Source organism: Stenella coeruleoalba (genome assembly GCF_951394435.1).
Source record: "Stenella coeruleoalba genome assembly, chromosome: 4".
NCBI classification, from domain to species: Eukaryota; Metazoa; Chordata; class Mammalia; order Artiodactyla; family Delphinidae; genus Stenella; species Stenella coeruleoalba.
In genome coordinates this window covers 73751393-73778923 of record NC_137149.1, presented here as the reverse complement: position 1 = coordinate 73778923, position 27531 = coordinate 73751393, and the positions used below count along the sequence as shown (strand labels likewise).

Below are 27531 nucleotides of genomic sequence, written 5' to 3'. Positions count from 1 at the left end.
AGGCATGACTGCTGGTTTTAGACAAGAGTTATAGCTTTCACTGTTATATTATTATCAAGCCTGCTATTTGAAACCTTTGATTCACTTCTGTTTACAGTGGGGGCTCCATGCCTCTTGGTAACGTTATTATGGAAATGATGATGAGCACACACACACACACACACACACACAAAACTGTGGCATAATAGGAAAACCAACCACCAGAACCACCAGCTGAGACGAGGAGGTGGGGGAAACCCTGAAATGACAGGGCATCGCCTGTGTTCCAGGGCCTATCTGTCGAACTTTTTTTTTTTTTTTTGGTGTTGTGCACGCCTAAAGAACTGTAGCTCTGAAGTTAACAGGCAACTAATTAACTCGGGCAGAAATCTCTCAGGAACAATTGGTGATGTGGTGAAGCAACATTTATGGGGGCTGTTTTGAGAAATTATATAACCCTGTCAACTTGACAGTGGGTCTCTCCAGACCTTGAGGAATGGCTCATTTTACACATCTTTGTTCCTTCTGACCAAAATGCCTTCTGGCAACATCCCAGAAAGCCTTGATGAGAAGACTAATGACTGCTTCCGAATTGGAAATTTCTTTTTTATAGAAGTGAAATGTTTGCTCATTTGGTGTATATTTGAGGGCTGGAAGGCTTAGAGGACTATTTTTAATGACGGTATGTATATGAACATTAACCCTTTAGTGGCTAAATGTCATCCAGCAAAATATAAAAGCTCACAAGGTAAAAGAAAAGCTTTCTGGAGGAGATGAGACATTCTCGAGGTATTCAAGAGGTCAATGTCGGTGAGACATACACGACTGTAACTAGGGTATGTCCTGGGCTGTCCTGCCCCATGATGATAAAACCTGAAATATACATTTTTAAAGTACAATAGCTTGGGTGGTGGGGTGCAGGAATCCAGCAAGAGGTTAGCCGCCTGGGTCAAAATCTTGCAAGGAGCTTAATCAAGCATTGTCAAAAACCATATCAAAATCTCCCATCTTTTGATAATTTGACCCATAACAAGAGTCAGGTTGGCCATGGCCTTACCTCCAATGGTGCACGCTCCAAGAAGATTCACAATATTCACATGATTACCGAGGTAGCTTAAGACTTTGAGTTCAGACATTAGGGCTTCGCGTTCCGTTAAATGGGCACTTGCTAAAATTAGAAACATCTTATTTTAGCAAAAAACAAATCTGGAGGGGGGGGGGCTTGGGATGAACTGGGAGATTGGGATTAACACGTATACACTAATATGTATAAAATAGATAACTAGGGCTTCCCTGGTGGCGCAGTGGTTGAGAGTCCGCCTGCTGATGCAGGGGACACGGGTTCGTGCCCCGGTCCGGGAAGATCCCACATGCCGCGGAGCGGCTGGGCCCGTGAGCCATGGTCGCTGAGCCTGCGTGTCCGGAGCCTGTGCTCCACAACGGGAGAGGCTACAACAGTGAGAGGCCCGCGTACCGCAAAAAAAAAAAAAAAAAAAAAAAAAAGATAACTAATGAGAACCTGCTTATAGCACAGGGAACTCTACTTCTCTTTGCTATATGGTAGAAACTAACGCAACGTTGTAAAACAACTATATCCCCCCAAAAAAACCCAAAAAACAAAGCCCAAAAAAAGACAAATCTGGGACACTGGTGGTGAGCACGCACAGTAGCCTGCGGGAACTTACGTTTGAGCATCTTCACAGCAACAGTCATGGCCGCATCTGACTTAATTAGGCCGTATGCAGTGGCCTCAACAACTTTCCCGAAGGCGCCGGCACCCAAGGTTTTCCCTATAGAAAAGAAGACAAGGAAGTAAGGGGCAATGGTGTGGTGGGACTGAAGGACTATTTGTGTCATTTCAAAACCAATAAAGGATTTGGGACAAATTTGTCCAGATACACTTCCTTAAAGTGTGCTTGATGCCAAATCTATCAAAGGTGGTGACATCTCACAAAAAACACTTATTGTTTCAGGTGGAATAAAATAAAGGAAGCTACTGGGGTTCCCTAAAGTCACTGTTATGTGTACACAGAAAGGTTATGTGGAAAGCCCCTGTTGCATACTGACCAAAACTCAGCCTGTTTCTGGGAAACTCCCATTTGTGATCATAAGGAAGTTGCGTTGGGTCTATGTAAACATAATTGTTTCCATTTATCTCCTCAACAACCTTCCACTGTACTTCATACATGGGTTTCTGGTGGAGGGAGAAAGGGAAAGAGGCATCATCTTTTAATGGTTAATGGTTCAGCCATTCCAGCGTTCAAGGCAGAGAACAAATAAATGGTTACCTGCAAATATTTGTATGTAAGAATCATCACGATGATACACATCATACCAGCTGCGATCACAAAACCAATCAGCAAAGGCGTGAACAGGGTATGGGCATGGATTTGTTCTAAAATGAAGGAGGAACGTGGAATCACAACCTGTTAGTGGGGTCGGATCTTCACCACGACCACCTTGCCCCCAACTCGCCCACCTCCCACCTTACTGCCCATCACGGCAGAAGTCAAACCAGTTGCATCTGAGCTCCGTGCCATGATTATTATCTTATTCTTGTTATTCAAAGGCATCTTTTAAAATAACAGCTTTAAACCAGACGACTGTGGAAAAGAAGTTGCGATTTCCATAGCACAAGAATAACGTTACGCTGTTTGTCAGTGAAAAGCGACATCTCAGTGAACTTTGCACTTCAAATTCCTGCCTTGAACTTTAAAGTGTTTCCTTTATGGATATCTTATAGTTTCTTCTTTATGTTTTCCTGACTTTCCAAATTTTCTACACTGAACATTGAGCTTCTTTCACAACCGAGAAAAACACTTTTAAAGTGTTCTTTTCACTGCACTCCCTGAAAAAAAACCTATGATGAAGAACAATGTAAGATTCTTCCCCTCGTTACTCAAAAACTGAACAAACACCACTTTCTGGCACTCATCTTTGCCAGCTCAAGAAACAAAAACCGAGCCCTAAGAATGTAGGTGTCTAGTTCCTTTGTCTTCTGACTTCATACCAATTCATCAATTCGTCCACATGCATGGTTCAACTTGTTAGGAGAGCTGGTCACTCATCAATCAAATTTTCAAGATGGTAAAGAAATAGCTCACTAACATGATTCCATAAAAGGTAATGTTAACTTTGTGATATGATGTCTGGCAATCTGTTAAAATAACTGATTTTAAGTCACAACTTAAACAATTTTTCATTGAATTTAAATCTTTAAATTGTCCCAATTCTGTTTCTGTTTGGATATAAAGTAAGTCTAGTTCTCCTATTTTCTGTCTCTACCCCTTCCTAATGGAAACCGCTGGAAATACACCATTAATTTTATACAGATACATATGCACACACATACATACGTGCACGCACGCATAAAATACATATAGTACATGGTTACTGCACACATTTTATTAACAAACTAGCACAGGATGAAACTGAGTAAGTTTGATGACAATCAAACGTGCAATGTGACTATTACCAGAAATGACATGGCCAGGGATGGAATGGACTTAAAATCATGATGGACATGGCAGGCCGAGCCTAAACATCCCCTTAAATTGGATTAAAAAGAAATATACCTTTGCTGTTACCTTTAAATGCAAAGTTAAAATAGGCAGAACTCTTGCCCACATCGTTGTAAGCCCTGCACTCCACCGTGCCATTGTGCTTAAAGGCGCTGTCGTCAATGGAGCTGTAAACCACTAGTTTTCCAAACGGTGACACAGATGAGTTTTGGATCTGCACATCCACTGGCCCAACAGGGACAGAACATCTAGCGGGAAAAAAACAGCAGTGCGGACTTACTCTAGGAAAAAGAATCAATCGATCAAACACATTGGATGTGGCATACTTTTAAAACTAAGTCAGAGGTTTGTAATCAGACATTTCCTTTTACAACTGAAGAGTGTGATGACGGATGAGCACGTCTGTGGCACCGTGAACAAGAAAAGCGCTTGGAAAAGAAGAAAGAGGTTTCAGAGTGAGATGTGGGTTCGAAATCTGGACTCAAACACCTATTCTGTTGACTTCCGACTAGTACTTACACCCTCCAAGACTCAGTTCCTACAGCTGCAAACTTGGGGTGGTAATACCCATCTTGGAGGGTTATCGAAAGGATCAGAGATGAATTCAATAAGACGGTTGGTTCATATCCTGGCACACAGTAGCCTTTTATAAATAAATGGTGAAAGAACGTATGAAGGATTGAAAAGGAAGAGCGTGGAGGAGGAAAGCAGTAAAGTCTATGAGGATGAAGACAGGGCCAGCTGCCAAACACCAGACGTGAGGACCCTACGGCTCGAGGTACGATCATGCCGCTGGGCTGGACTCCAGGTGGCAAAGACTCAGATGACCCTATTTTAAATTATCCCCCCCATATGCCTGGCAATTTTCTATCCCTTACCTTGCTCTTTACTTTCTCCCTTTAGCACTTAACACCTGCATATGGTAGTTATTTATTTCATCTTCTGCCCATCTCTGCCCATTAGAATATAAACTCACAAATGGGACTCAGGTGTTTTGTTCACTAGACCCATGTCTGGCCTAGAGGTGGAACTCCATAAATATTTGCTCAACAGATGCCTAAAACTACTGTGGTTGCTTTCCCTGTGGGCATACTTTCCAGGGGTCTTGAACCCCCTATTACTCCCCAAAGAAAACACTCCACTAAAACTCAGCTGAGAACAACAATCCTATGTAACCTCTTCCAACTTGGTGTTGATAAAAAAGGTCTATTCCGTGAAAAATGAAATTTCTATTATTATCCTGACTATTTAAATGATCGTGACGTTACACTGGCCTGAGTGTAAAATAGCATTTGATGGATAAAAACAGCAATGCTGACCCCATTTTCATCTCCAGGTAATGTGAAAGGACAGTTTAAGGTTTAAGTGTGGATTGTGAGGGAGAGGAAGTACAATGCCAGATGTGCTCTGCTCAGGGCCTGGGCACCTCAATCAAGGAGAAAACCTTTTTAAAAGACATAGCTCCCAAACGCCGCATGTATGTGGTAATTGTGCGATCATTACTTTTTGGTAACTTGGCAATTAACTTCCGAGGTAATTTTTTTCATGATAACTACAGCCACATTTCCCACATATATTACCTCCTGTGTATAGATTGGAAATCTAATTACTCTGTCCTGGAAAATTGCTTTATCTACCTGCAGGGTGGAAATTGCATGATAAATCCAAGAAGATAACCACCAAAATAGAGAAGTCATTCAGTAATCATGTTTCAGCAAACAAAATTCATGTCTACCAAGAAAAATATAGCAATTATGTCCTTTAAAAAGCCACATGGATAGAAAAAAAATTAATCAAAACAAAGTTTGGTTTTTTTTAAAATCTGAAAACATATTTGAAACTCAAGTGAATTGCAGTCCTTTCCTTATGCATGTTAAGTAGTACCCAAAATAATCATCTCACCTCTGCTCGGTTCCTGGACAAAAATACCAATCAATGGTGGGCTCTGGGAATCCTGCTGCTACACACTGCAGCATGCCATTCATGAGCCTGTCACGAGTCAGGATTTCTGGCTTTGCTGCAGGGAGAGAGAAGTGGCCTTATGTCAGACTGCTGGAAAACCTCACCAAGGCTCACTCCACTATTTCTGAATCCTCAAAAACTTTCTCGAGGCCGAAGGGGACCCCGAGGAGCATGTTGTTCAAAGGGGAGAATCTGAACCAGTGAGTGGAAGGCACAGGGAAGGCAGATGTGAGGGTCTGACCAAGAAAGGCTTTCCCGGTTAGAGCTGCCCAGTCCACATGTGGCCTGTCCATCCTACGGATGCCGGGGTCTCCGAGATCTCCCTGTCCCGGGGATGGCTGAGGTCGCAGGACCACCGGGCAGGGTTTCTGTTTCCAGTGAGGGGGAACCTGAAAGACGGCATCTAATCAGGATTCTAGGATTCCCAACTATCTTAAAGGTGGAAATCCGGTTTAAAGGTTTCCTGCCATCAGGATTTCAAATTATTGAAACTTTCATAGGAATTTCAAGTTATTGCAGGAACTAGAATACTTCCCCTTTTTTTTGGGCGTGGGTGTGGTGCAGATAAGGAGCTGAATCACCCTTTTACAGAGAAGTCAAAACATAAGAGTAAAACCCAATATGGGCTTTTAACTCCAAACTTTTATTTCAAATACAAAACAGGAACAGAAAATGAGAAGAGGAAACCAGCTCAAGAGTTTTATTTATACATATGTCTAAACCTGAGTATAATCACTGAAAAAGTAAACTGTATCATCAGCAGGAATGCTCTAATTTGACATTTCTGTGTAACTATAATAATCAACTGATGTTCAATCAAGGGTGCCCTAAAGCACTGCAAATTCTTGAGATTATTTCTAAAGTGAACGGAAGATGAATTTACATACAGTTGTTCTACTGGTAATATATCTGAAGGATTCTAACCCTTTGAGAATGAGTAAGCTCCACTGTGAGCACCTGATGGCAGGGATGGTGACGTGCTCATCCTGCATCCCCGGTACAGCATCGCATGTGCCGACGCCAAGCACGAGCACAGAGCTACAGGCGGCGGCGTGCGGCACACAGACCTGCACCCCAGCTCTGACACTTAGAGGTTCTCTGCCTTCCACCAAGTCTCCTCGGGTGTCCAGTGGGGAATAACAAGAGTACCCATTTCATAGGGATGCTGTGATAACTAAATGAGATGGCGCACACAAAGAACCAAGAATGATTCACAGAGGCGAAACAATAAATGTATTAATTACTAATTTATTAGTTATTCAGTTACTCTTTTCTATTCAGAGTACCCACCCTCCTCGGTTAATCAAGTTTGCTACCAATTAGGTTAACTGTATTTGCCACTCTAAATATTCTCTTCAATATCTAAAAACTGCTTCAAGATAAGCATGATAACGTGTGTGTTTTAACCCGATGCATTGGGAATTTGACATTGATTATGTTGCAACTGACAGGAAAAATATACATGGTCAGAGGAAAAGACTGACAGATCAGAAGCTTATTTCCTCGAAGGAAGGAAATAAGCTGATAAATGACATCTTTGTAGAACGACCTCTCAGCACCTCACCTCCTTGCAGGCAAATGGCTTGGCAGGGATCAGAGTGTCTGCATGCATGGCACACCCACCTGTCATTCAACCTGGCCCTGCTGATGCGCAGGCCATTTGGCTAATACACACAAAAGAGCAACAATCCACAAGCAGTCTCAAGGTAGGGGCATCCTTGAGAGTTTGGATCCAATGCCAGCTTTCACAAATAGAGCAAGACGACAAGCCATCGTCTTGCGAAAGCATCCATCTGGCAAGTTTCATTTAATTATCATGGGCAACTGTGTGATCGGGCTGAAAAGTAGGACGTAACACAGAAAGCAGCGGAACTTTAGGAGAATGCTATTTGCTGAAGACTGCAGGCACCATACGGCAGGTCTCTCTGGACTCAATTCAAGTGTCATCTTCTTTTCCAAGCCGTCCTCAACTCTCCAAAGCCAAGTTGGTCAGTCTCGCCTCCGTACTCTTGAAGCCCTTTAGAGCACCTGACGCGCTTATACAATATCCTGGTGTGTCTCCTCCTCCGTCAGACTGTATGTTCTCAAGGGCAAGGACCATGTCTCACTGACTGTACCTCTGACTCCTAGCAGAGTCTGACCTATGGCAGACATACAGTAAGAGCTGTTGAATGATTAAGTCCCCCCAGAGGCACAAGTCCCTCATACTCCAAAGGAATTCAATTAGAGTCACAAAAAGGGACCTGGAAGAACAGCCTAATGGTGATTTTCCTGTGTAGCGGCAGGATTTACACTATGTTTTCAACAGTGGGCCAATGACATAAGAAATCCACACATATACCTGGCTGTGTGATTTTTTTTTTTTTGCATACTGAGATTAATGATGAGAGGGGAAGGTCTACACATAGACAGTAAAGATAACTGGATAGGACTCAAATGGGAATCAAGTTCATAAGACAGATCTCCTCATACCAACCTTCCTTTTGTCACTCATTCTTCCTAACGCTACATGATGGATTTTTAGTGGAATTAAATATTACTCAGTACGGGGGAAAGGGCTGAAAGGATGCCTGATGACGTTCACAGTGGTTATCTCTGAGTAGCAGGGTTATGGATAGTTTCTATTTCATTCTTTTGACTTTGTTTCTAAATTTTTTTTCTTTTTTGACAGTGAACACATAGCTAATAGCAAACCTATAAGACATTTTTTAATTAAAAAAAATTGGAACAGCTGAAAATTACATAATCAATTGCATTTAGCTTTGGTTACAAGATCCAAGCCTTCTAGCATGACACCTGGTAGCAGTTATACAATGGCCAGGGCTGGCAAAAGGCACAGTCAGGCTGACCTACTTGTTCCTGTGTGCTGGTTAATTAGGCAGATGTTTAAGCTACTATCCCAACCTAATCTAAGGCTAACAGAGCAGCTTTTGTCCTGTTGGACCTTAGGCTGGCAAACCAAGCTCAGAGGGCTCCTCAAACTTCAGCGTGCATTTGAAGCATGAGGAGATGAGGTTAAAATGCACGTTCCTGGGCCCCATTTCCAGAGATTTAATAAGTTGAGCATCTGACCAAGCAAAGGGCTTTTTTAGACAATCTTCAAGCGACCCTATCAGGGCTGGGACTAGAGTGAGGCAAGAAGAGCACCTAAGGCGAGGAATTTAAGAAGCTTCTCACCCTCTAGGTCTTGCAAATACAGGTTGGCACCCTGAGCGAGCACCTCCTTAAATTTGGCAACCTAGGCATCTCTCCTGCCTCATCCTAATTCCAGCCCTGTCCCTAATGTTGGTGACAAGAGACCTCATTGTGAAAAGGCTAAATTACATGAGTCCAGTTTGGGCTGTACACGGCAAGTTGCACTACAAAAAAATGTTTAATGCATAAAGAATGAGCTAGGTATAATTCTGATTCCTAAAAATGAAAATCTGGGCTCATCTGCATTTTGTAAGTGCCTCAACGCACCGTCTAAGGCATTAAATATACATTTTGCTTTTAAAGACACATAACTCCCTGCAATTCTCCAGGTTAAATCTGAGCTGTGTTTCCTTAGATATTCTGCAATCAGCAGTATACCAAATGACACATTCCTTAATTCCTCCCAAGTTGGAGGTTTAGATAAGCCTAAGAGGTGTATAAGCTACGTATTTCCCGTGGAGATAAAAATTAGCCTTGTCTCCTTTCAAAGCATTGTGGACCTCAGTCATCTGGCGTCTCCGACAACACTGATCAGCTCGTAGGCAGATTTCAGAGTGCTTATAACTCTTCTGAGAATTTATTGCTCATGCAATTAAAAATCCCAACCATTTCCTGACTTACCCCACAGATATGTGATCTTACAAAATATTCCTTTTCACCAACATCGTGTCCATACGGAAGGCAAGAACAAATCGAATTTTAAAGAACACAGCACAGACAACAAGAGCTGGGGGGTGGGTGGGAGGAGGTGCACAGGTAACTGGTGGGGAAGCACTGAGTATAGTTCTTGGCTCAACTTAACTACCTCCACCAACTCCTGCTACAAATGCGTATCTGCCCACACTCTCTAATCAGCAAAGAACACAGACTTAAGTGTCCATAAACAAAAGACAAAATGAAGAGGGATCTTACGGATGAGTATGTTTTTACAGTTGTAGGTCCCATGATATTTAATGGCAATACAGCAATGATTTGTAGCAATTTGTCACTATCATGGTTTGGGTCTGAGTCAAATCTACGTTCCTGCCATAATATCGTTATAATAAAGGAATTTAAATCAACTAAAATAGAAGTATTAAAAAACTCAGGTTAACTTTTACTTATGAAAGGAGTATCATACTTTTTTAATATTTGAAAAAAAAATCCCCAGAACAGATATTTTGAAAATACATTTTGGATACAAACAATCATATATAAAATGGATAAACAACAAGGTCCTATAAGGGAACTATATTCAATATCCTATAATAAACCATAATGGAAAAGAATATGAAAAAGAATATATGTACTATATATGTATGTACAACTCAATCACTTTGCTGTACACCAGAAACACAACATTGTAAATCAACTATACTTCAATAAAAAAAAAAATGAAAGAAAATACATTTTGTTTTATACATTCTTAAAGATATCCAGCAACTGGTGTATGGGTACTTTAATAGAAATTTGTTTAACAAACGAAACAAAACTTCAACTATAGTGTCCTACATCCAGTTCTGTTTAGCAGAGTGTCTATCATTAAAAAAAAAAAATCATTCTCCTACTGAACTGATGTCCCAAATGAAAGGTATGCAAATTTTTAATGTAAAAGGTGAAACAGTAATATTTTACATTTTAGAGGCCATAGGTCTCTCACAAATACTCGATTCTGACACAAACATAACATGTAAGCAAATGTGCAAGGCTGTGTTCCAATAAGATTTTATTCATGCACACTGAAATTTGACTTTTATTTTCACATCTCACAAATCTTGGTTTGTTTTTTTTTTTTCCAACCATTCCTACCACCCACCCGCCACCCCAAAGAAAGAAAGAAAGAAAGAAAGAAATTCTCAGCTTATAGGCCATTCAAAAACAGGATACTTGTCAAATCTGGCCAGAGGGCTATAGTTTGCCAATCCTTATTCTAAACAGCCATCAAAAAAGATCTCCCTATCCTGAAAGTTAGCTTTAAAAAAAATGATGAAACTACTTGGAGAAAGCCTTCCTCAGCCAGAATCACTGCGCCCAATTTACAGGAGCACCATCGCTAGGTGACCTAGACGGAGGGGGGATGTGTACACATATCACAGTGCAACCCTCCCTGCTGCCAAGGAGTGCAGGCATGTGATAAAGTGCTATTTTTCTACTCTGTATGACTAGTGAATTCAATGTGCCACATAATTCAGAAGTGGAAGAGAAGGGTTACTGACACAATGCCCATGGAAAGATTATGTACCTATTCTTGGATTAATTTAAATCTCCACTACATTATAGATGACGCTGTATACATTTGTAACTGAAGGGGGCTAATCTGATGTAAGAACACATGTGGCTCAATTGGGAAGGAAATTTCCATAGAGCAGAAGTTCCACTAATATGAAAGGGACTACTCATGTTATTTTTACAAAAGTATATCCCAAGTCCAGGGTCAATTCTAGCTGAAGCTTACATGGTTCCAAACCTAAACCTCTTCTGCTTTTCCACCATAAACATGAAATAATGGCTAGACCACACCAACAAAGGGCCTAACGATCTAGATGGGTTACCTGTCCTCCAATTGGTTCAGCGTTTTAACAGATCTCCAAATTACCAAGAGACCCCACCAGACCAACTTTCTAATGAGACATGAAAGAAAAATGATACCAACACGTTTCCTAAATTTTTTCAAAATATAAGAGAATCAAACTCTAAAGTAGGTTGCCATGATATTCCTTTTTTCTTCCAATTTAAATGTCTATAGCAATTCTTGCATCCACAGAGATCCTCTTCATAAGAAGGAGATAATAAAGTGCCACATCAAAAACAACACTCATAACTCCCAAGCAATTTAAGAACAAAAACTCATTTCAAGTTCAGGAAAAGAAAATAAAAACAGACTTTAGATACTGTCAAGTATCTCAAATCACCTATAAAAAAATTAATGTAGAAAGATAAGAAACTATTTTTACATAGATTAACTACCCATACTAAGAAGATCTGAAAATTATTCCTTAATTTGGAACTGTCCTGCAAGCCAGCACAGTGTATCTTCCGTGACATATGTTCGAGACATAAGAGCATGAAAGATGACAGATGATAACCTTATCAACTTCCAGGCACTTAGCTGAGGTCGCTCATTTGAGATTAAACAAGATAATTATAAACTTTAAATAATCATTTGGTTGGTTTCTTTAAAAACTCAGTCACATCATTTCAGAGTCCCACCCTCACACACCACAATGTCTCAAAATGGTATCAGATACGGGTTAAAGAAATTATGAAATAGCCATGCAGTGAGATTACCAAAGCAATACTGTAGAAGAAATATTATGGTATGGAAGATTGCTTACAATGCATTCACTGCTCAGCACCGAAGCACACAAGGTTAGCAAAAGAACCTCATTCTTGTTCCACCCCCGCAAAAAAAAAAAAAAAAAAAAAAAAAAGTTTTAAAAATGGTCTGTAAAGATATATATGAGATATATTAGCACTGGTAATCCACAACATGTAAATAAACTTCAAAAGGTACAATTAAAACTTGTTTGATTCTTATTTTTGCCTATTTGTATTTTCAAGTTACCCCATCCTTCACATAACATTTTTATAATAAGAAAAAATTGTTTAAATCTAAAAACACATGTATACAAATGTTTGCACAAACCAGGCTACATTCTGGTTACTGTGGTAGCCTTACAGCAAACTCTCAAAAGCCAGTAAATAAATCAGAGAAAGGAGGTCTACTTAGCACTAGCTTTATTTAATGTTGAAGAATTCCAGTAATTTAGTATAGGAGTAGGTCTAATAGAATCCACCTAGTAGGAAAAAAGAAAAGAAAAAACAGAAAAACACTAAACAGCAAAGCTTCTCAAGTAAAACTTGATAAGTGTGTTAGCGGTAATTTAGCCTCTACCGCAAGTATGGTGTGGACACCCAAAGGTTTGGAAGGCCCTATCATCTTTAAAAAATGGAAACAGAAAGGCTAACAGGTTAAGAGGTAGGAAGACATTTCCACCTTCCCAAAAGGCAAAGTCCTAGTAACTTTGTTCTCTTGACGCATGAGGATCTGGAAAGGTGCCCCAAACCCCCAAACTGGCACGGCCACCCCGGGTATTATTTCACCCTGGATAAAGTCACTGAAACTTCCAGCCAGGTGGATGACCCAGATGGCTGGCTGGCTGGCTGGCAGACTGTCCAAAGCCATCTAGCTACACGGCTGTCCTGTTAGGTCTGCCCTCACCTACGGCAAATGGTGGGCTGCGCGTGTGCTGTATTTGCACAGTGTTGCACTCAGGGTGGCTTCTCCCTGGAAGAAGGATAGTTTAGCTATCCATAACTGGATTTAACTATGACCCCAAATAAAAAATACATAAAGAGCAGCTCAGATTCTGTAGATGTGGTCAAAGGGAAACATTCCCATGAAGAAGCCTCGTTCCGGATGATTGATTACTTTGACCGATTTGGGTATATTGTATGATCTATAAATAATCGCTTACAGCAGACAGGATGTTAATTATATGATGCCGTGGTTTAGAAATAATACAGTATTTAGCATTTCCTTAAATTGTTTCAATCCCTTGTTAACACTCTGCCATAAATGGAGGGAAATCGGTGATTTAGAGAATTAATTTGGTGTAGAGTTCAGCAGTTGTTTGGATATCCAATCGAGCTTAACATTCCCTGTGTTCCGTGTAATCCCAAAGATGAAAGGCAAGCGCTTTCATTCTCTAGACCTTACTTGTCCTGATGGCCTTGCTGTACCACCACCTGAGTACCACCATACTCTCACTCAACTGATAGGTCTGTCATTAAAGGATAGACCTTTGAGATTGGAGAGGGATCTATTTATGGCTCCCAGATAACATTTGCTACAAATTTTATATGCATAATACTGATCTGGAAATGCTACCAGATAACATTTTATAATGCTACTAGTGTCATTTTAAGTTACTGGCCAATCAAAACCATAATGAGATATCTCCTCACACCTGTCGGCATGGCTATTATCGAAAAGACAAGAAAACAAGTGTTGGCGACAATGTGGAGAAAGAGAACTCTTGTATCCTGCTGGTGGGAACGTAAATTGGTATAACCATTACGGAAAACAGTATGGACGTTTCTCGAGAAATTAAAAATAGAACTACCATGTGATCCATCAATCCTACTTCTGGGTATAAATTCAAAGGAAACAAGACTATTATCTCGAAGGATTATCAGTCCTCCCACGTTCACTGCAGTAATATTGACAACAGCCGAGGTATGGAAATAACCTAAATTTCTTTCAGTGGATGAATGAATAAAGAAAATGTGGTGTGTGTGTGTGTGTGTGTGTGTGTGTGTGTGAGAGAGAGAGAGAGAGAGAGAGAGAGAGACAGGGGGGCCAAGTGGATAATCAGGGTTAAAATACGTGTTTGGCCTCTTATTTGTCCTGGATCTGATAAAAACCTTTACTGTATGACATTGATTGTAACCAAAGAGACCATAGGTTTCTAATCCATTATCACAGGCTACCTACAGAATCTTGGTGATGTTACTTTTTCTAAACATTTGCAGGAATTTTGGAAAGAGTAGCGCCTATTAAGAAAGCACTTTTGGGTAGTTTTATAGTTCTTAGAACTCTATTTTCCTCCCGATTTTGATCTGAAAGGGAAACAAATGGCCATTTTCACCGAAGATATCAAACTTCTTTTTAGAACTAAGAATCTGATTTCTGTATATACCTTCAATAAGCAATTCAAGACTAATTATAGTAATGCAAGTTCAATGCAAAGAATCACTGATTTTTTGGCCATTATAAACCACCTTTAATGTCAGTGAGCCTACTTACCAGACCCACGTAAATCATGGCTTGTTAGAGAAGTTAAAAACAGTATTAAAACATTTTCAAGGAGCTCTCCTGGTGGCGCAGTGGTTGAGAGTCCGCCTGCCGATGCAGGGGACACGGGTTCGTGCCCCAGTCCGGGAAGATCCCACATGCCGCGGAGCGGCTGGGCCCGTGAGCCATGGCCGCTGGGCCTATGCGTCCGGAGCCTGTGCTCCGCAACGGGAGAGGCCACAACAGTGAGAGGCCCGCATACCGCCAAAAAAAAAAAAAAAACATTTTCAAGTTTAACATGTACATATTTCTCTCTTAAAGGTTACATGTAAGTGATTAGAACACAAACACACACACACACACGCACGCACGCACAATATCCTCAAATCTACATGTGGAATTTTCAAAACAAATGGGTTCTTCAACCACCAAACATTTAACTCTTCAAAATCAAGGATCTTCCTGAGCATTTCTCATAGCTGAATCTATTAAGCAATTATGCATCCCTGTCACTGAGTGAAAGTAGCCTGAATTCCTACACTAATAGCATGCATTTATTATTCTGATTTTTATTCATTCTAGTTTTTGCAGAGCACAATTCCTTTCACCCTTGGGGCTAAGCTTATTTACAGAATAAAACATGCAGCAGATCTACATACGTAATTTGGCTCAGCTAAAATGGTATGTCAAAATAGACACAACTGGTCCAAGTTTAAATTTTAAAACTATTTTTAGCTTTTGATTTTAAATGTAACATCTTGCCCCATGATACATCAACTAGAATTTTTTTTTCAATCCAAAAAATAAAGTTAACAAAGAAATTAGCTAACTATATCTGTGAAGAGCAATCGGGACATACTTCATAAGAAACAGATAAAAGATTCACACAAAAATGCTAGCTCTGTCAAACCATTTGGAGGTCAAGAAATCCAACATGTTAGGTAAGTGAAATAAATGCCTTTAGCGTCAGCTTAGTGTTTGTAATAAACTGACATCAATGAAGAGACTCCCTGAAGAGCTTAACCTACGAGGGCAGACACTACACACCCTCATCCGTGTGCCCAGTGCCATGAAGCAGGAGCTCAAGTACGTGCTGGGAGGTATCTGCGACCCAGGCCCCAGAATATACAATAGAAAAGGCCTCCTGCGCTAACAGGGAATCCAAGAAGGGATCATTTGGGACAGTTCAGGCCATTTCCTCTCTAGTTTCAAACAGGCGTGAATTCACCAGCAGAGGTCATTAACACCGATCCTATGGATGGCAAATTAGGCTGGTAAGTAAAAAGGTAGCAATTTTGTCACCCTGAGAAAAGTAAGGGTGACTTCAGAGATGTCTTTCTAAGGTCAGTGACTCATGACTGACTGGCAGACCACACACACTGGCAAATGGAAACAGGAAAAAGGGGGAAAGAGACAGATCTTAATGCACCCTGGACCTTGAAGCCAGGGAAAGAGAAATGCAAACGACATAACTTTACAAAATTCCCAACTACTAAGCTTCTCAAAGTGAGGCCTGTCGAGTAGGCCATGTCCATGATCTACTGGTACTGGGGACCTAAGCAGAGAAACCGAGACTAAGCAATTTGACTTAATTGTATCTGTTGAATCTAATAATAAAAAAAAATCCATTCTTGGATTTTACATATCTTTGCTCTTTTCCATCTCACTTTTCTAGTGGCTGGTTCTTTCTGTATTTTATAAGAAGTATTGATCCAGAAGGAACTGGAAATTAAAAATACAAGGTCCCTTACCACAGACAGTTTGAGAAGTACTGCACTACAACACCCTAAATAAAGTTTTGTACGGACAGTACGGATATGACGCTTGCAAGGATACTGATTTACCTGCAATCATCTCTTCAATTACTTGAACAGTAAGCAGGTAGTTTTGCCCATGTGTAATACACTAAACTCTTCTGATTAACATCTGAATTAATCTAGAGATATTTGAATTGCAGGCCAATGAGATACCACATAATCAAAACTGTTCCCGGGAACTGAGATGTTAATTAACGTGTTTCCCTTGGAAAAGGAGAGTTCTGTGGTCATACAAATGTGAGAGATATGCTCATTTCCATGCCTCCTCCTGGGCAGGCAAAATACACGTTAGCGTATGAAGGATGCCGGGAAGGTCTGCAGTTAAGAAAAATGTTTATGCAGATGTGATGCTCTTTGTCTAAATACATGTTAACACCTTGTTCAGGAAACACAATTTTGGAAATGCTGGAATTGACAAAGGACTCCAGATTAGCAATCAAAAACCTGTCTTGAGTGTCACTTGCTAGCTGCTTCCTGTCTTCATTTGTAAAGGGATCACGCTCACCACCCCACCACGCTAGTGAGCGGCTGCATCAGTGAAGGAACGATGGAAAAATCACTCTATGCAGCAAGTAATAAGCTCCTGGAGGACACGGAACTGGCTCCCATCCTGCAGCCCAACACACACAAACTGTTACTAAGCTGCTCTCTAGGGAATGTTCCAGGTTGTCTCCTCACGCCCCCCCGCCCCTCCCTGCCATGCCCCGGATGGCTAATTCCGATGGTCATTTTGTGGGCTGGTCCCTTGAGATTCCGTGCCTCTGGAGGCCTCCTGCCTCTGGTCCCCTGGCTGGTGTGGTGTGGTAGGCACCTGCCACCCTTCCTGGGAAATGCAGGGGGCCCCAGAGCAGAGCCAAGAGCGGGCCCTACACTTGGCAAAAGTCCCAGCTAGTGAGTACAGCCCCAGGCATCAGCCTCTGTGCAGAGAAGCTGCCCCAAGACATTGTGGGATGTGGGCCACACAGGGCTCAGGTGTTCAGGTTCCCACGTCCACTGCCATCCTCCCACCCTAAACCACCTGCGCCCTTCTCCCACAGCCTCCACGTGACATGCAGTAGGGACCCACTGAGCTGAGCGATACTGCATTCATCTCACACAAAGAATACCCCAACGTGGGCTTCCCTGGTGGCGCAGTGGTTGAGAGTCCGCCTGCTGATGCAGGGGATGCGGGTTCGTGCCCCGGTCCGGGAAGATCCCACATCCCACATGCCACGGAGTGGCTGGGCCCGTGAGCCATGGCCGCTGAGCCTGTGCTCCGCAACGGGAGAGGCCACAACAGTGAGGGGGCCCGCATACCGAAAAAAAAAAAAAAAAAAAAAAAAAAAAGAATACCCCAACCCGAAAGAGAAAGCGTTGTAACAAGAAATTGTTTGTCAGGGCTTGATAGCACTTCTTTCCCACCTGATACCATAATCTAGCTCCTATTCAACCTCCGGCTCCCCATTTCAACAATCAGTAAGAATACATTCTCCCTCAAACTGTTTGCTATTTTTAACTTCTATGGCTCCTCTGTTGACTTCAAAGGCAACACCCAGCATCTGAGCACCAGCTACAAGGTCATGTGGTTAGTGAAATGTAGGACAAGGAATTGGTTTTTGTACACAGTCTTCCAACCACCAAACCACGAGGTCTTTGTTAAGGTCAAATTATCATGAAACGTTATTGACCCAGTACACAATGAACTCAGTGCAGCAGCTGTTACAAACACTAGCCACAACTTAAAAGAATAAAAAAATAAAAAGATAAGCAGCCATTCGTTCTACTCACTGTTCACGTAAACATTAAATGTCACGGAAGAATTCGCATCAGAATTGGACACGAGAAACGTGTAAGTGCCTCCTTCGGTCCCTTTTAATCTGGTTAGATGAAGTTCACTTACATATCTACAAAGAAAGGACAACCCATCAGTCACCTGTGGACGGCCTGCCTCGGGGCGTGTGGCTTTATCAGTTTCTACCTGAAAATACATGCTTATTTTGGAAAAATATGCCCCACTTAATTCAGTATTAACAAGATCCACATTAACAAACAAGAACACACACATATATTTCATTGGGGACAGATGCCTGGCGTGTGAGAATACAGAGTGGGGAAAGGCTCTCTCGGCATAAAGGCAACCTCACAGAGATGGCAGCCTCTTCCGCTTCCTGAGCTGTCCCCACGGCCGCATCCTTCTCTGCCCTGGTCCTCTGTTCAACCTCCCTCTCATCGGTGTCCTGAACTCGCCCGCCCTGCTTTAACGGCACCTGCCTGGCAAAACGCCAGGCTGGCAGGCATCTCCATGTAGGTGTCTCCCTGCAGATGCTTCAGGGTCACACGGCAAGGTCAATACCGCTGCCCTCACCTTCCTTCTTGTGACACCACCGTCTCCCGGCTTTCCTCCTTCCTCCCCGCCGCTGCTTCTTCCCAGTGTCCTCTGCAGCATGTGCTATTCGACCTTCTGTTTCACAGCAAGGACATCGTAGATGGCTGTGATAACTGAGCACGCGGTACCACCATCGGGGGCGTTACTGACACGGGCTCCAGCATGGACGGAGCACCCTGGGCGCCCCTTGACCCCCACAACCGATTCGACACGCGGTGGGTGGTTCAGTCTCTCCTCTCACACTGCATGTGCTCCCTGGGCAATCCATGCTCCCCTGAACTACTTACTGTCTGCTCACAAATCCTGACCTCTAGTCCAGACCTCCCTGTCCTATGCCTTCCTTCCTCTACAGACCTATGCTCACAACCCCCCCCCCCAGTCCAGAGTGTCCCTGTGACTGGACTGTGGCTCACCCACACCCTTTCTTCTCTCCTTTCCCCTCTCTACCCTGTTCCCCCCAACTCCCCGCCAGGTCTCTCTCTCCTTTAATGAAGACCTTGCCTGTGAATCCCTCCCACAGGCGCTGCATCCAGGGAACCCGACCTACGATACATTCTACCTGAACATCCCGGCTCAAGATCCCACAGTCAACCTCAAATTCAACAAACCCCAAGCCGAGCTCATTGCCTTTGCCCCCTCCCTCTCCCCTCCCCCTCGAATAGTATTGCCTCTTACCATCCAACCTGGCTGCCACAACCAGACTCCTGAGAGCATCTTCAGCTCCTGCCTCTTTCCTAGCCCTTCGATCACATTTAAGGAGGAATCCTGGACACCTCCCAATACATGCTCTTCCCTCCAACCCTTAGACCGAGGCCCAGGACAGCATCCTTTCTTATCCACACTCTTACAACAGCCAAGAGCTCCTGACTAGGAAAAAGTACTAACTCTATCTAGGCACCTACCTCTTATCAGCCTTGGGCTCTTGTTCAGATTAACACACCTAGGTCTCAGATTCCTCTTCTATAGAAAGAAGGGAAGTAAGAGTGCCTCCTCATCGAATTTGTGAGGACCAAAATTATTGAGTTAATGTACATGAGGGACTTTGAACAGCACATGGCAGGAAAAAAGCACACACAGCTTACATGAAATGTCACTATTGCTACTGTTTTTATTGTAAGTGTTTTGAGGATCAAATGAGAGGTCTGGGGCTTCCCTGGTGGCGCAGTGGTTAAGAATCCGCCTGCCAATGCAGGGGACACGGGTTCGAGCCCTGGTCCAGGAAGATCCCACATGCCACAGAGCAACTAAGCCCGTGCACCACAACTACTGAACCTGTGCTCTACAGCCTGCGAGACACAACTACGGAGCCCGTGTGCCACAACTACTGAAGCCCATGCGCCTAGAGCCCGTGCTCCTCGACAAGAGAAGCCACGACAATGAGAAGCCCATGCACCGCAACAAAAAGTAGCCCCTGTTCACCGCAACTAGAGAAAGCCCGCGTGCAGCAACGAAGACCCAACACGGCCATAAATAAATAAGTAAGTAAGTAAGTAAAAATTAAAAAAAAAAGAGAGAGAGAGAGAGGTCTGATGTAAAAGAAACTTGGGTTCACCGCCTGGCCCAAAGATGCTTAATGATTCTTAGTTTTCTTACAGTCTTAAAAAAAATGATTAAAGGCACTAACATTTCTCTTTCTCTGAAGAGAATTATTTAATGTGTCCCTAGTATATGCTAGTCACTGCTTTGAACTATCCTCAGAACTCTAGGAGAGAACTATCCTCCAATTTACAAACAAGAAAACTGACGCATGGACTTTTCTGTGTGCTCTAAACACACAGCAAAATGAAATGATGATGACTCAGGAAGCAGCCCCAAACTTCCTTCCGTATCAGCTGTCCTCTCATACACTGACGGGTCACAGAAACAGGATCCGGTAAGCCAAGGGGACAGGGTGGGGGGAACGTGTAATTCCCCAAACAAGGCCCTTTTCTTACCTGATGTTACTTTCATTGTCAGACTTGGGGTAATCTTCCCACTTGTCAGTGGAAGTTCTGTTCATGTATATCCACTGTCGGTGTTCAGGTTTGGGATATGCCTCATACTCAACAACCAAATCCACATTCTCGCCATCGTTTACAAATACTGTTGTATTCATCATAGGGAAGATATTAATGAATCCTTTATCTAATCACGGCAGAATGAGACAGAAAGAAACTGTTATCCCCAAAATCTTGACAAATAACAAACCTTCACCTTTGGATTATAAAGATATTGAATGATTTCCAGTATTAATTGGCAATGACAAGTAAGAATTTTGACTAACCATTTTACATTTTATTTTGCTCTTGGAGAATCACGGTCATAAAGTGAGAAAGGACACACGTTGGAAATGTTTATTCTCTTATCTCTGCCTCTTAAGCAAGTCTGTTAAAGATCTATCACCATCTTAGAAGTCTTCTAGAACTACCAGTCCTGATGTTTATTAGGCTAAAAAGTATTTGGACTAAATAGTTAGCCCATACCCAGATCCAATATAATTGTATATGTGGTAAGAAGATGTCATAAATCAAGAAGGGGAAGAGAGCCCCGATATTTAATAAAAATGTTGCAAGAATGTCATTTAGTATTTAGAGAAAAATAAACTTAGATCTTCTTATCATATCATATATCACAAATGAATCAAGGACAGCATTTTAATAATTAAACCATATTTTTAACTAAACAACGGAATTTACTTCTATCAAAACTTTGTGGAGGGGAGGGTGAGGGGAGTTTTCTAGGCTTTTTAGAAGCAACCAAAGAAATAAAAATCCTAAAAGACAAATCTAAATACATAAACATTTTCAGAAAGTATCTATATATAGGAAAATTAATTAAGGTAATAGGAAAAAGAGGACATAAAAATATAGAAGGAAAAATAAACTGCTAATTTAAATAAGGCATTCCTTTTCACATATTGAAAGTAGCAAAACTTCAATAAAGCTGTTAAAAAATAATGTATATCCACTCTATGGAAAAATAGTAAAACTAATCTGAAATAAACTCAATAATTTTGCAAGTGTACTTAAAGTAGCACACTGAATTACACTTTGTAAATGGGTACAACTCTTGTGGAAAGCATTTAGCGATATAGATTTTTAAAAATTATCTACTTTTCAATTTAATCCAGAGAACTCTTCTTAGTGAGGTAGATGGCCACGTGCAAAAAGAAGTGCTATTTACACTAGTCATAATAATTTTAAAAACGAGAAAATAGAGAACTGGCTAAGTAAATAAATCAGCCCTTAGAAATTATTATATAACAATACAAGGAAGAGCTTGGAAAAGACCATCATAAAATAATTGCCAATATCATATTTATAGCCTCCATTTATGGAATGCTTTTTAGCATACACTTTGTTTAATAATTATGACAAACATTTAACTTATAATGATACTGAAAGAGAACACTTGTAACCCCTAATCACAGATGAAAAAGAAATCAAGTCCTGGAAAGCCATATAGGTGGCGACCCAAAGCAGAGCCTACATGTGAATACAGGTCTGTAAGAAGCCAAGGCTGGTCTCTTTACTGTTGCACAGCCTAGAGTCTCCACATACTTCAAATGAGAAAGAGAGAGAACATAAGATTGTATGTATAATTAAAATCCTGTTGCATATAAAAATATAACCATATACCAAATCCTAAAAAAGCTTATATCAAGTTAGTGGAATTATGGAAGAGTTTTAATCTTCTATTTATTTTCCAAAATTTGAAAATTAATTATAACATTTTATATTGTCATTTAACCAAACAGTGCCATTGTCTTTGGCACTGTTTGGTTAAATATATTGATAGCCCCCATGATGTTGACATGAGAGTATTTGACTCTCCTTTAGTTTCCTACAGATTCAGAATAAAAAAATGGAGTCAAACTGTCCTTTGTATCAATGGAAAAAATATTTTTCAGGTGAAAATCAAAAATCATCCAAATGAAATTAAAACACCACTTTGTTCTAATACCTGAATCATAAAAGGTACACCCCTGCCATTCTTTAAGCTAATTTAGATTACTTTTGAGGAAATAAATGTTTTGTCTGAATGTTACGTTAAATTTTCAGGTACTCAAGATCATAAATTCAAAGATATCACACAATGCAAAATATTCAAACACCACAGACAACGATATTTCCACTGATTTCTCTCCCTCTCATCATGTACAAAATACTAAAGTTCTCCTGAGTTTTCTATAGTCCAGTTTGCTCAATATAGTTTTATGTCCTATAATAGGACACAGCTTCAAATTCATGAAGTGTAAGAATTATTAGACTCAAAGAACCCCACCTGGGTTTGTTACAGAGGATGATTTAAGAAATTGACGAGACATTAACATTTAATCAAGGGCAAACACTGTGCCAGGCACATCTGCAAAATATATGGCCTTTCTCCCTCCACAGCCTTGGGAGTTAGAGGCTATGTTTCTTGGAAGAGAAAATGCAGGCAGAGTTAAAGTGGGGTGTATTTGAAAGTTAAGTGCCAGAGCTCCAACTCAAAACCAGGTTGGGGCCACCCAGAAGCCTTTTTTGCGCCACTCCACACTGTGTCCAAATCCTACTCCCAGCCCCTAAAGAAATTACTTTTCTCTTTGTCTCTTACTGTTCCTCCCATCCCAACCCACTCCTGAAATAGTACAAAGCCAGATTCAGGTTTCACGGCCTCCAGTCTTTCCAGTTATATTCTTGGAAATTGATGAATGGATTTTAAAAATCTGATTACATACAACAATAAGCTCCAAACATCCTTACTAATTGCTTTCTGGAGCTGAAGCTGATATATCAACATGCTCCCTAATCAACTTAGCAAATTAGCACTTATGGAGTTTAATATTTTAAAAGCATAGCCTTTTATTCAAATTAATAAATGGTTCACAATCACATTTAGGGACAGAGTAGTGCCCTTTCTCTGGGCTGGCTCTGTAATCGCAAGTAAAGTGTCTTTTTCACGTTCAGTCTGGTGAGATACTTTCCATTACAACATGGGCAGAAACGCCAAAATCATATGAGATTATTGTGGGATAAATCGCAGACTTCTAACATTGGTACATAAATTATTGAAGAAATATGGGGGAAAGGAGAGAAATGAAAACAAATATCACACCATTTTATTATTGCTCATGATGAATTTCACCACCCTACAAGTACTTAAAGTCAAGCGCTGAGAATATGGTTGCATTAAAAAGACAAGAAAATAGATTAAACGCAAACAGTACTAAAAAGACAAGAAAAGTATAAACAAAGTAATTTTAAAATTATTATTATTTTCAGTAATTCAAAATACCACACTCTGATCTCATTAAGTAGATGCTTGGGAAATAAATATTCAGTAAGATCTAAAGCATGGAAGACTAAACCAGTTGTGTATGCCAGACATGATGGGGTTAGGGCACAGGTTACTATGTTTCAGTTTACGCTCTGTAGAATCAATGACCCATGCCTGGTGGGCTGTCTTCCTGAAGGTTTATGCTACAGCCTATAAGGCTGGAGGACAGGGTGAGGTCAGGGGTGTACTGAGGAGGAGAAGCCAATTCAGTCCTTCCTGCTACAAAGGGTGACTAGAGCCCATGAATCAAAAAACGATAAACCAAAAGGCTGAGGAACCTCACCAGAAGATTCAGAGAAATACATTAAGCTCTAAGCATATGCCTTCCTCCACAGAGAAAAGTCTCCATCCATTTCCAAAGTCAAGTCATTCAGCAAGGACTAGAGTTTCTGGAAAGGCTCAACCTACATTGTATTTGTTGAGGTAGGGGAGGTAAGCAGAGAATGACATGTTCAAACAGCTTCACAGTTACAACTTTCCACTTGCCTCTATTAAATTGGTAGAATTTGCTTTTGTGCTCTAGTTGGAAGAGGCTACGAAGATCATTTTCTTTCATATATTCATCCATTCATTCAGTAATAATAAAAACCCTAAGAATCTGTTCAACATTCCATTAACGTAAAAAGGAAACCATCTAGTAATTCCTTCATTCACTATGCCAGTAATTTATCCATTCCCAGAGATATTTACCTACTACTTCTAAGGTTGTTGTGACATTTGCTGATCCAAAAGTATTATTGGCATAACACATGAACACGCCAGAATCATTAACTCTTGCTGAGCTGATAGTCAATCTCTCCTGACGAAGAAAATTGAAGTCACCCTGATGCCAGCTATTCCTCTTCACCTGTTCTTTAGTCTGCTGGTTTCAGAAGGAGAGGGAAAAAAAAATCAAAGATTACCATAAAATTTATATTCAGGATCTTTCCTAGATAAATTAAAAATAGCAGCAATTAACTTCTCCGTATTAGCATTCATTATACACTACTTAAGTAAGTATAATAAAACATCATGACAAGTCTGTCATTGGAACACTTCATATTACAGGATTATATTGAAAGATAGTTATTACTGATGATTGTAAAAAATGAAAATTCATTTCTTAATAACCACAGCATACGTAATTCCAAATTCTCTGCAGTGCTAAATATTTTTTAACAGTGCCAAATTTTAGAAGTTCTTATATAAGAAATAATACAGGACACTGATATTTTAAAAGTCAGCATATTTATATCCTATCAATACTTCCTGTTATATATATATTTTTTCTATTCTACATCCCACTGGTTGAAAGAAAACACATCACTAGTAACAATCGTTCTATTATATTAACATTTATATTATTTTCATGAATAAAAATAGACTTACAGTGTCTAAGACTAACTCGAAAATTCATCCTATAGTTCTTACCCAGCAGAATTTTGGCAAGTATTAAAGGGAGTTCTAAAGTATATAAGACATATAAGACAAAATCCCCAATTATTTACACATGAGCTGAAGAGAAAAGGTTGTGCATTTACTCTTGTGATATCACCATGCCACTGTTAATATTTATCTGCAGATAAGACATGGAGAGATTTCTTGTATGGAAAACGTCATGGGGAAACAACCATAATACAAACTATAACCACTCTCTGAGAAGATTAAAAGAAATAGCATAGAGCTTTCTGCATCTTCCAAATTTTCTGTAACATGAACACATTCCTATTACGATGGGGGGAGGGAGGCAACTAAAAAAGAAACTAAACAGGAGCTGATATTGACATGAAACAAGATCAAGGGTGATTCCCTGGCCAGGCTATGGTGAACCTATTGGCATTAGACCATTCTGACAGTACTGTAAATCCGAACAGTCCTTCTGGAAAGCAACTTGGAAGCATGGTTCAGACCACTAAGCAACTCCAGCAAATTTATCTCAAGGAAACAACTCAACAGAAAACAAAAGGTCCAAGATATTTACTGCGGTGAAAAATTGCAGATGACCTAAATGTATACCAGGTATCAAAACTATGAATACGTGAAAATAAGAAAAATGCTTCTTTTATGTAAAAAGCATAAAATGAGTGTACCTTAAGACAGCAACCATGTGTTAATACATATGCATGAGGGGAGAGAGAAAATAAACATGAAAAAAAATGTGGGCAATATAGCATTTGTAAGGACTAACCACTTGAGACTACTGAGCACTTGAAATGTAGTAGGTCCAAATTGAGTTGTGTTGCAAATATAAAATATGTCCCAGATTTTAAAGACTTAATATGAAAAAAGTAGTGTAAAATATCCCATCAAAAATTTTTATGTTATGGATTTGGTAAAGTAGCAAGATACAAAATTAATGCACAGAAATCTCTAGCATTCCTATACATTAATGATGAAAAATCTGAAAGTGAAATTAAGAAAACACTCCCACTTACCATTGCAACAAAAAGAATAAAATATCTAGGAATAAATCTACCTAAGGAGACAAAAGACCTGTATGCAGAAAATTATAAGACACTGATGAAAGAAATTAAAGATGATACAAATAGATGGAGAGATATACCATGTTCTTGGATTGGAAGAATCAACATTGTGAAAATGACTCTACTACCCAAAGCAATCTACAGATTCAATGCAATCCCTATCAAACTACCACTGGCATTTTTCACAGAACTAGAACAAAAAATTTCACAATTTGTATGGAAACACAAAAGACCCCGAATAGCCAAAGCAATCTTGAGAAAGAAAAACGGAGCTGGAGGAATCAGGCTCCCTGACTTCAGACTGTATACTACAAAGCTACAGTAATCGAGACAGTATGGTACTGGCACAAAAACAGAAATATAGATCAATGGAACAGGATAGAAAGCCCAGAGATCAACCCACACACATATGGTCACCTTACCTTTGATAAAAGAGGCAAGAATATACCGTGGAGAAAAGACAGCCTCTTCAATAAGTGGTGCTGGGAAAACTGGACAGCCACATGTAAAAGAATGAAATTAGAACACTCCCTAACACCATACACAAAAATAAACTCAAAATGGACTAAAGACCTAAATGTAAGGCCAGACACTATCAAACTCTTAGAGGAAAACATAGGCAGAACACTCTATGACATAAATCACAGCAAGATCCTTTTTGACCCAAGTCCTAGAGAAATGGAAATAAGAACAAAAATAAACAAATGGGACCTAATGAAACTTCAAAGCTTTTGCACAGCAAAGGAAACTATAAACAAGATGAAAAGACAACATCAGAATGGGAGAAAATATTTGCAAATGAAGCAACTGACAAAGGATTAATCTCCAAAATTTACAAACAGCTCATGCAGCTCAATATCAAAAAAACAAACAACCCAATCAAAAAATGGGCAGAAGACCTAAAAAGACATTTCTCCAAAGAAGATATACAGATTGCCAACAAACACATGACAGAATGCTCAACATCATACATCATTAGAGAAATGCAAATCAAAACTACAATGAGATATCATCTCACACCAGTCAGAATGGCCATCATCAAAAAATCTACAAACAATACATGCTGGAGAGGGTATGGAGAAAAGGGAACCCTCTTGCAGTGTTGGTGGGAATGTAAATTGATGCAGCCACTATGGAGAACAGTATGGAGGTTCCT

At 40.5% G+C, this 27531-nt stretch overlaps 1 protein-coding gene across 4 annotated transcripts in view; it reads right to left on the bottom strand.

Moving 5' to 3' along the window:
• KIT (KIT proto-oncogene, receptor tyrosine kinase) overlaps nt 1-27531 on the bottom strand; it is an 84375-nt gene that overhangs the window by 10519 nt on the left and 46325 nt on the right. The window contains exons 5-13 of one of the 4 annotated variants that reach the window (XM_079919982.1): nt 24604-24775; nt 20550-20739; nt 18018-18133; nt 5403-5517; nt 3555-3748; nt 2268-2374; nt 2047-2173; nt 1665-1769; nt 1037-1147 (exon numbers count right to left, since the gene is read on the bottom strand). In XM_079919982.1, the coding sequence (XP_079776108.1) occupies nt 1037-1147; nt 1665-1769; nt 2047-2173; nt 2268-2374; nt 3555-3748; nt 5403-5517; nt 18018-18133; nt 20550-20739; nt 24604-24775 (1237 nt within the window). The remainder of the gene's footprint in view (nt 1-1036; nt 1148-1664; nt 1770-2046; nt 2174-2267; nt 2375-3554; nt 3749-5402; nt 5518-18017; nt 18134-20549; nt 20740-24603; nt 24776-27531) is intronic. The other 3 variants (XM_079919984.1, XM_079919983.1, XM_079919985.1) reach the window with 3 other exon arrangements.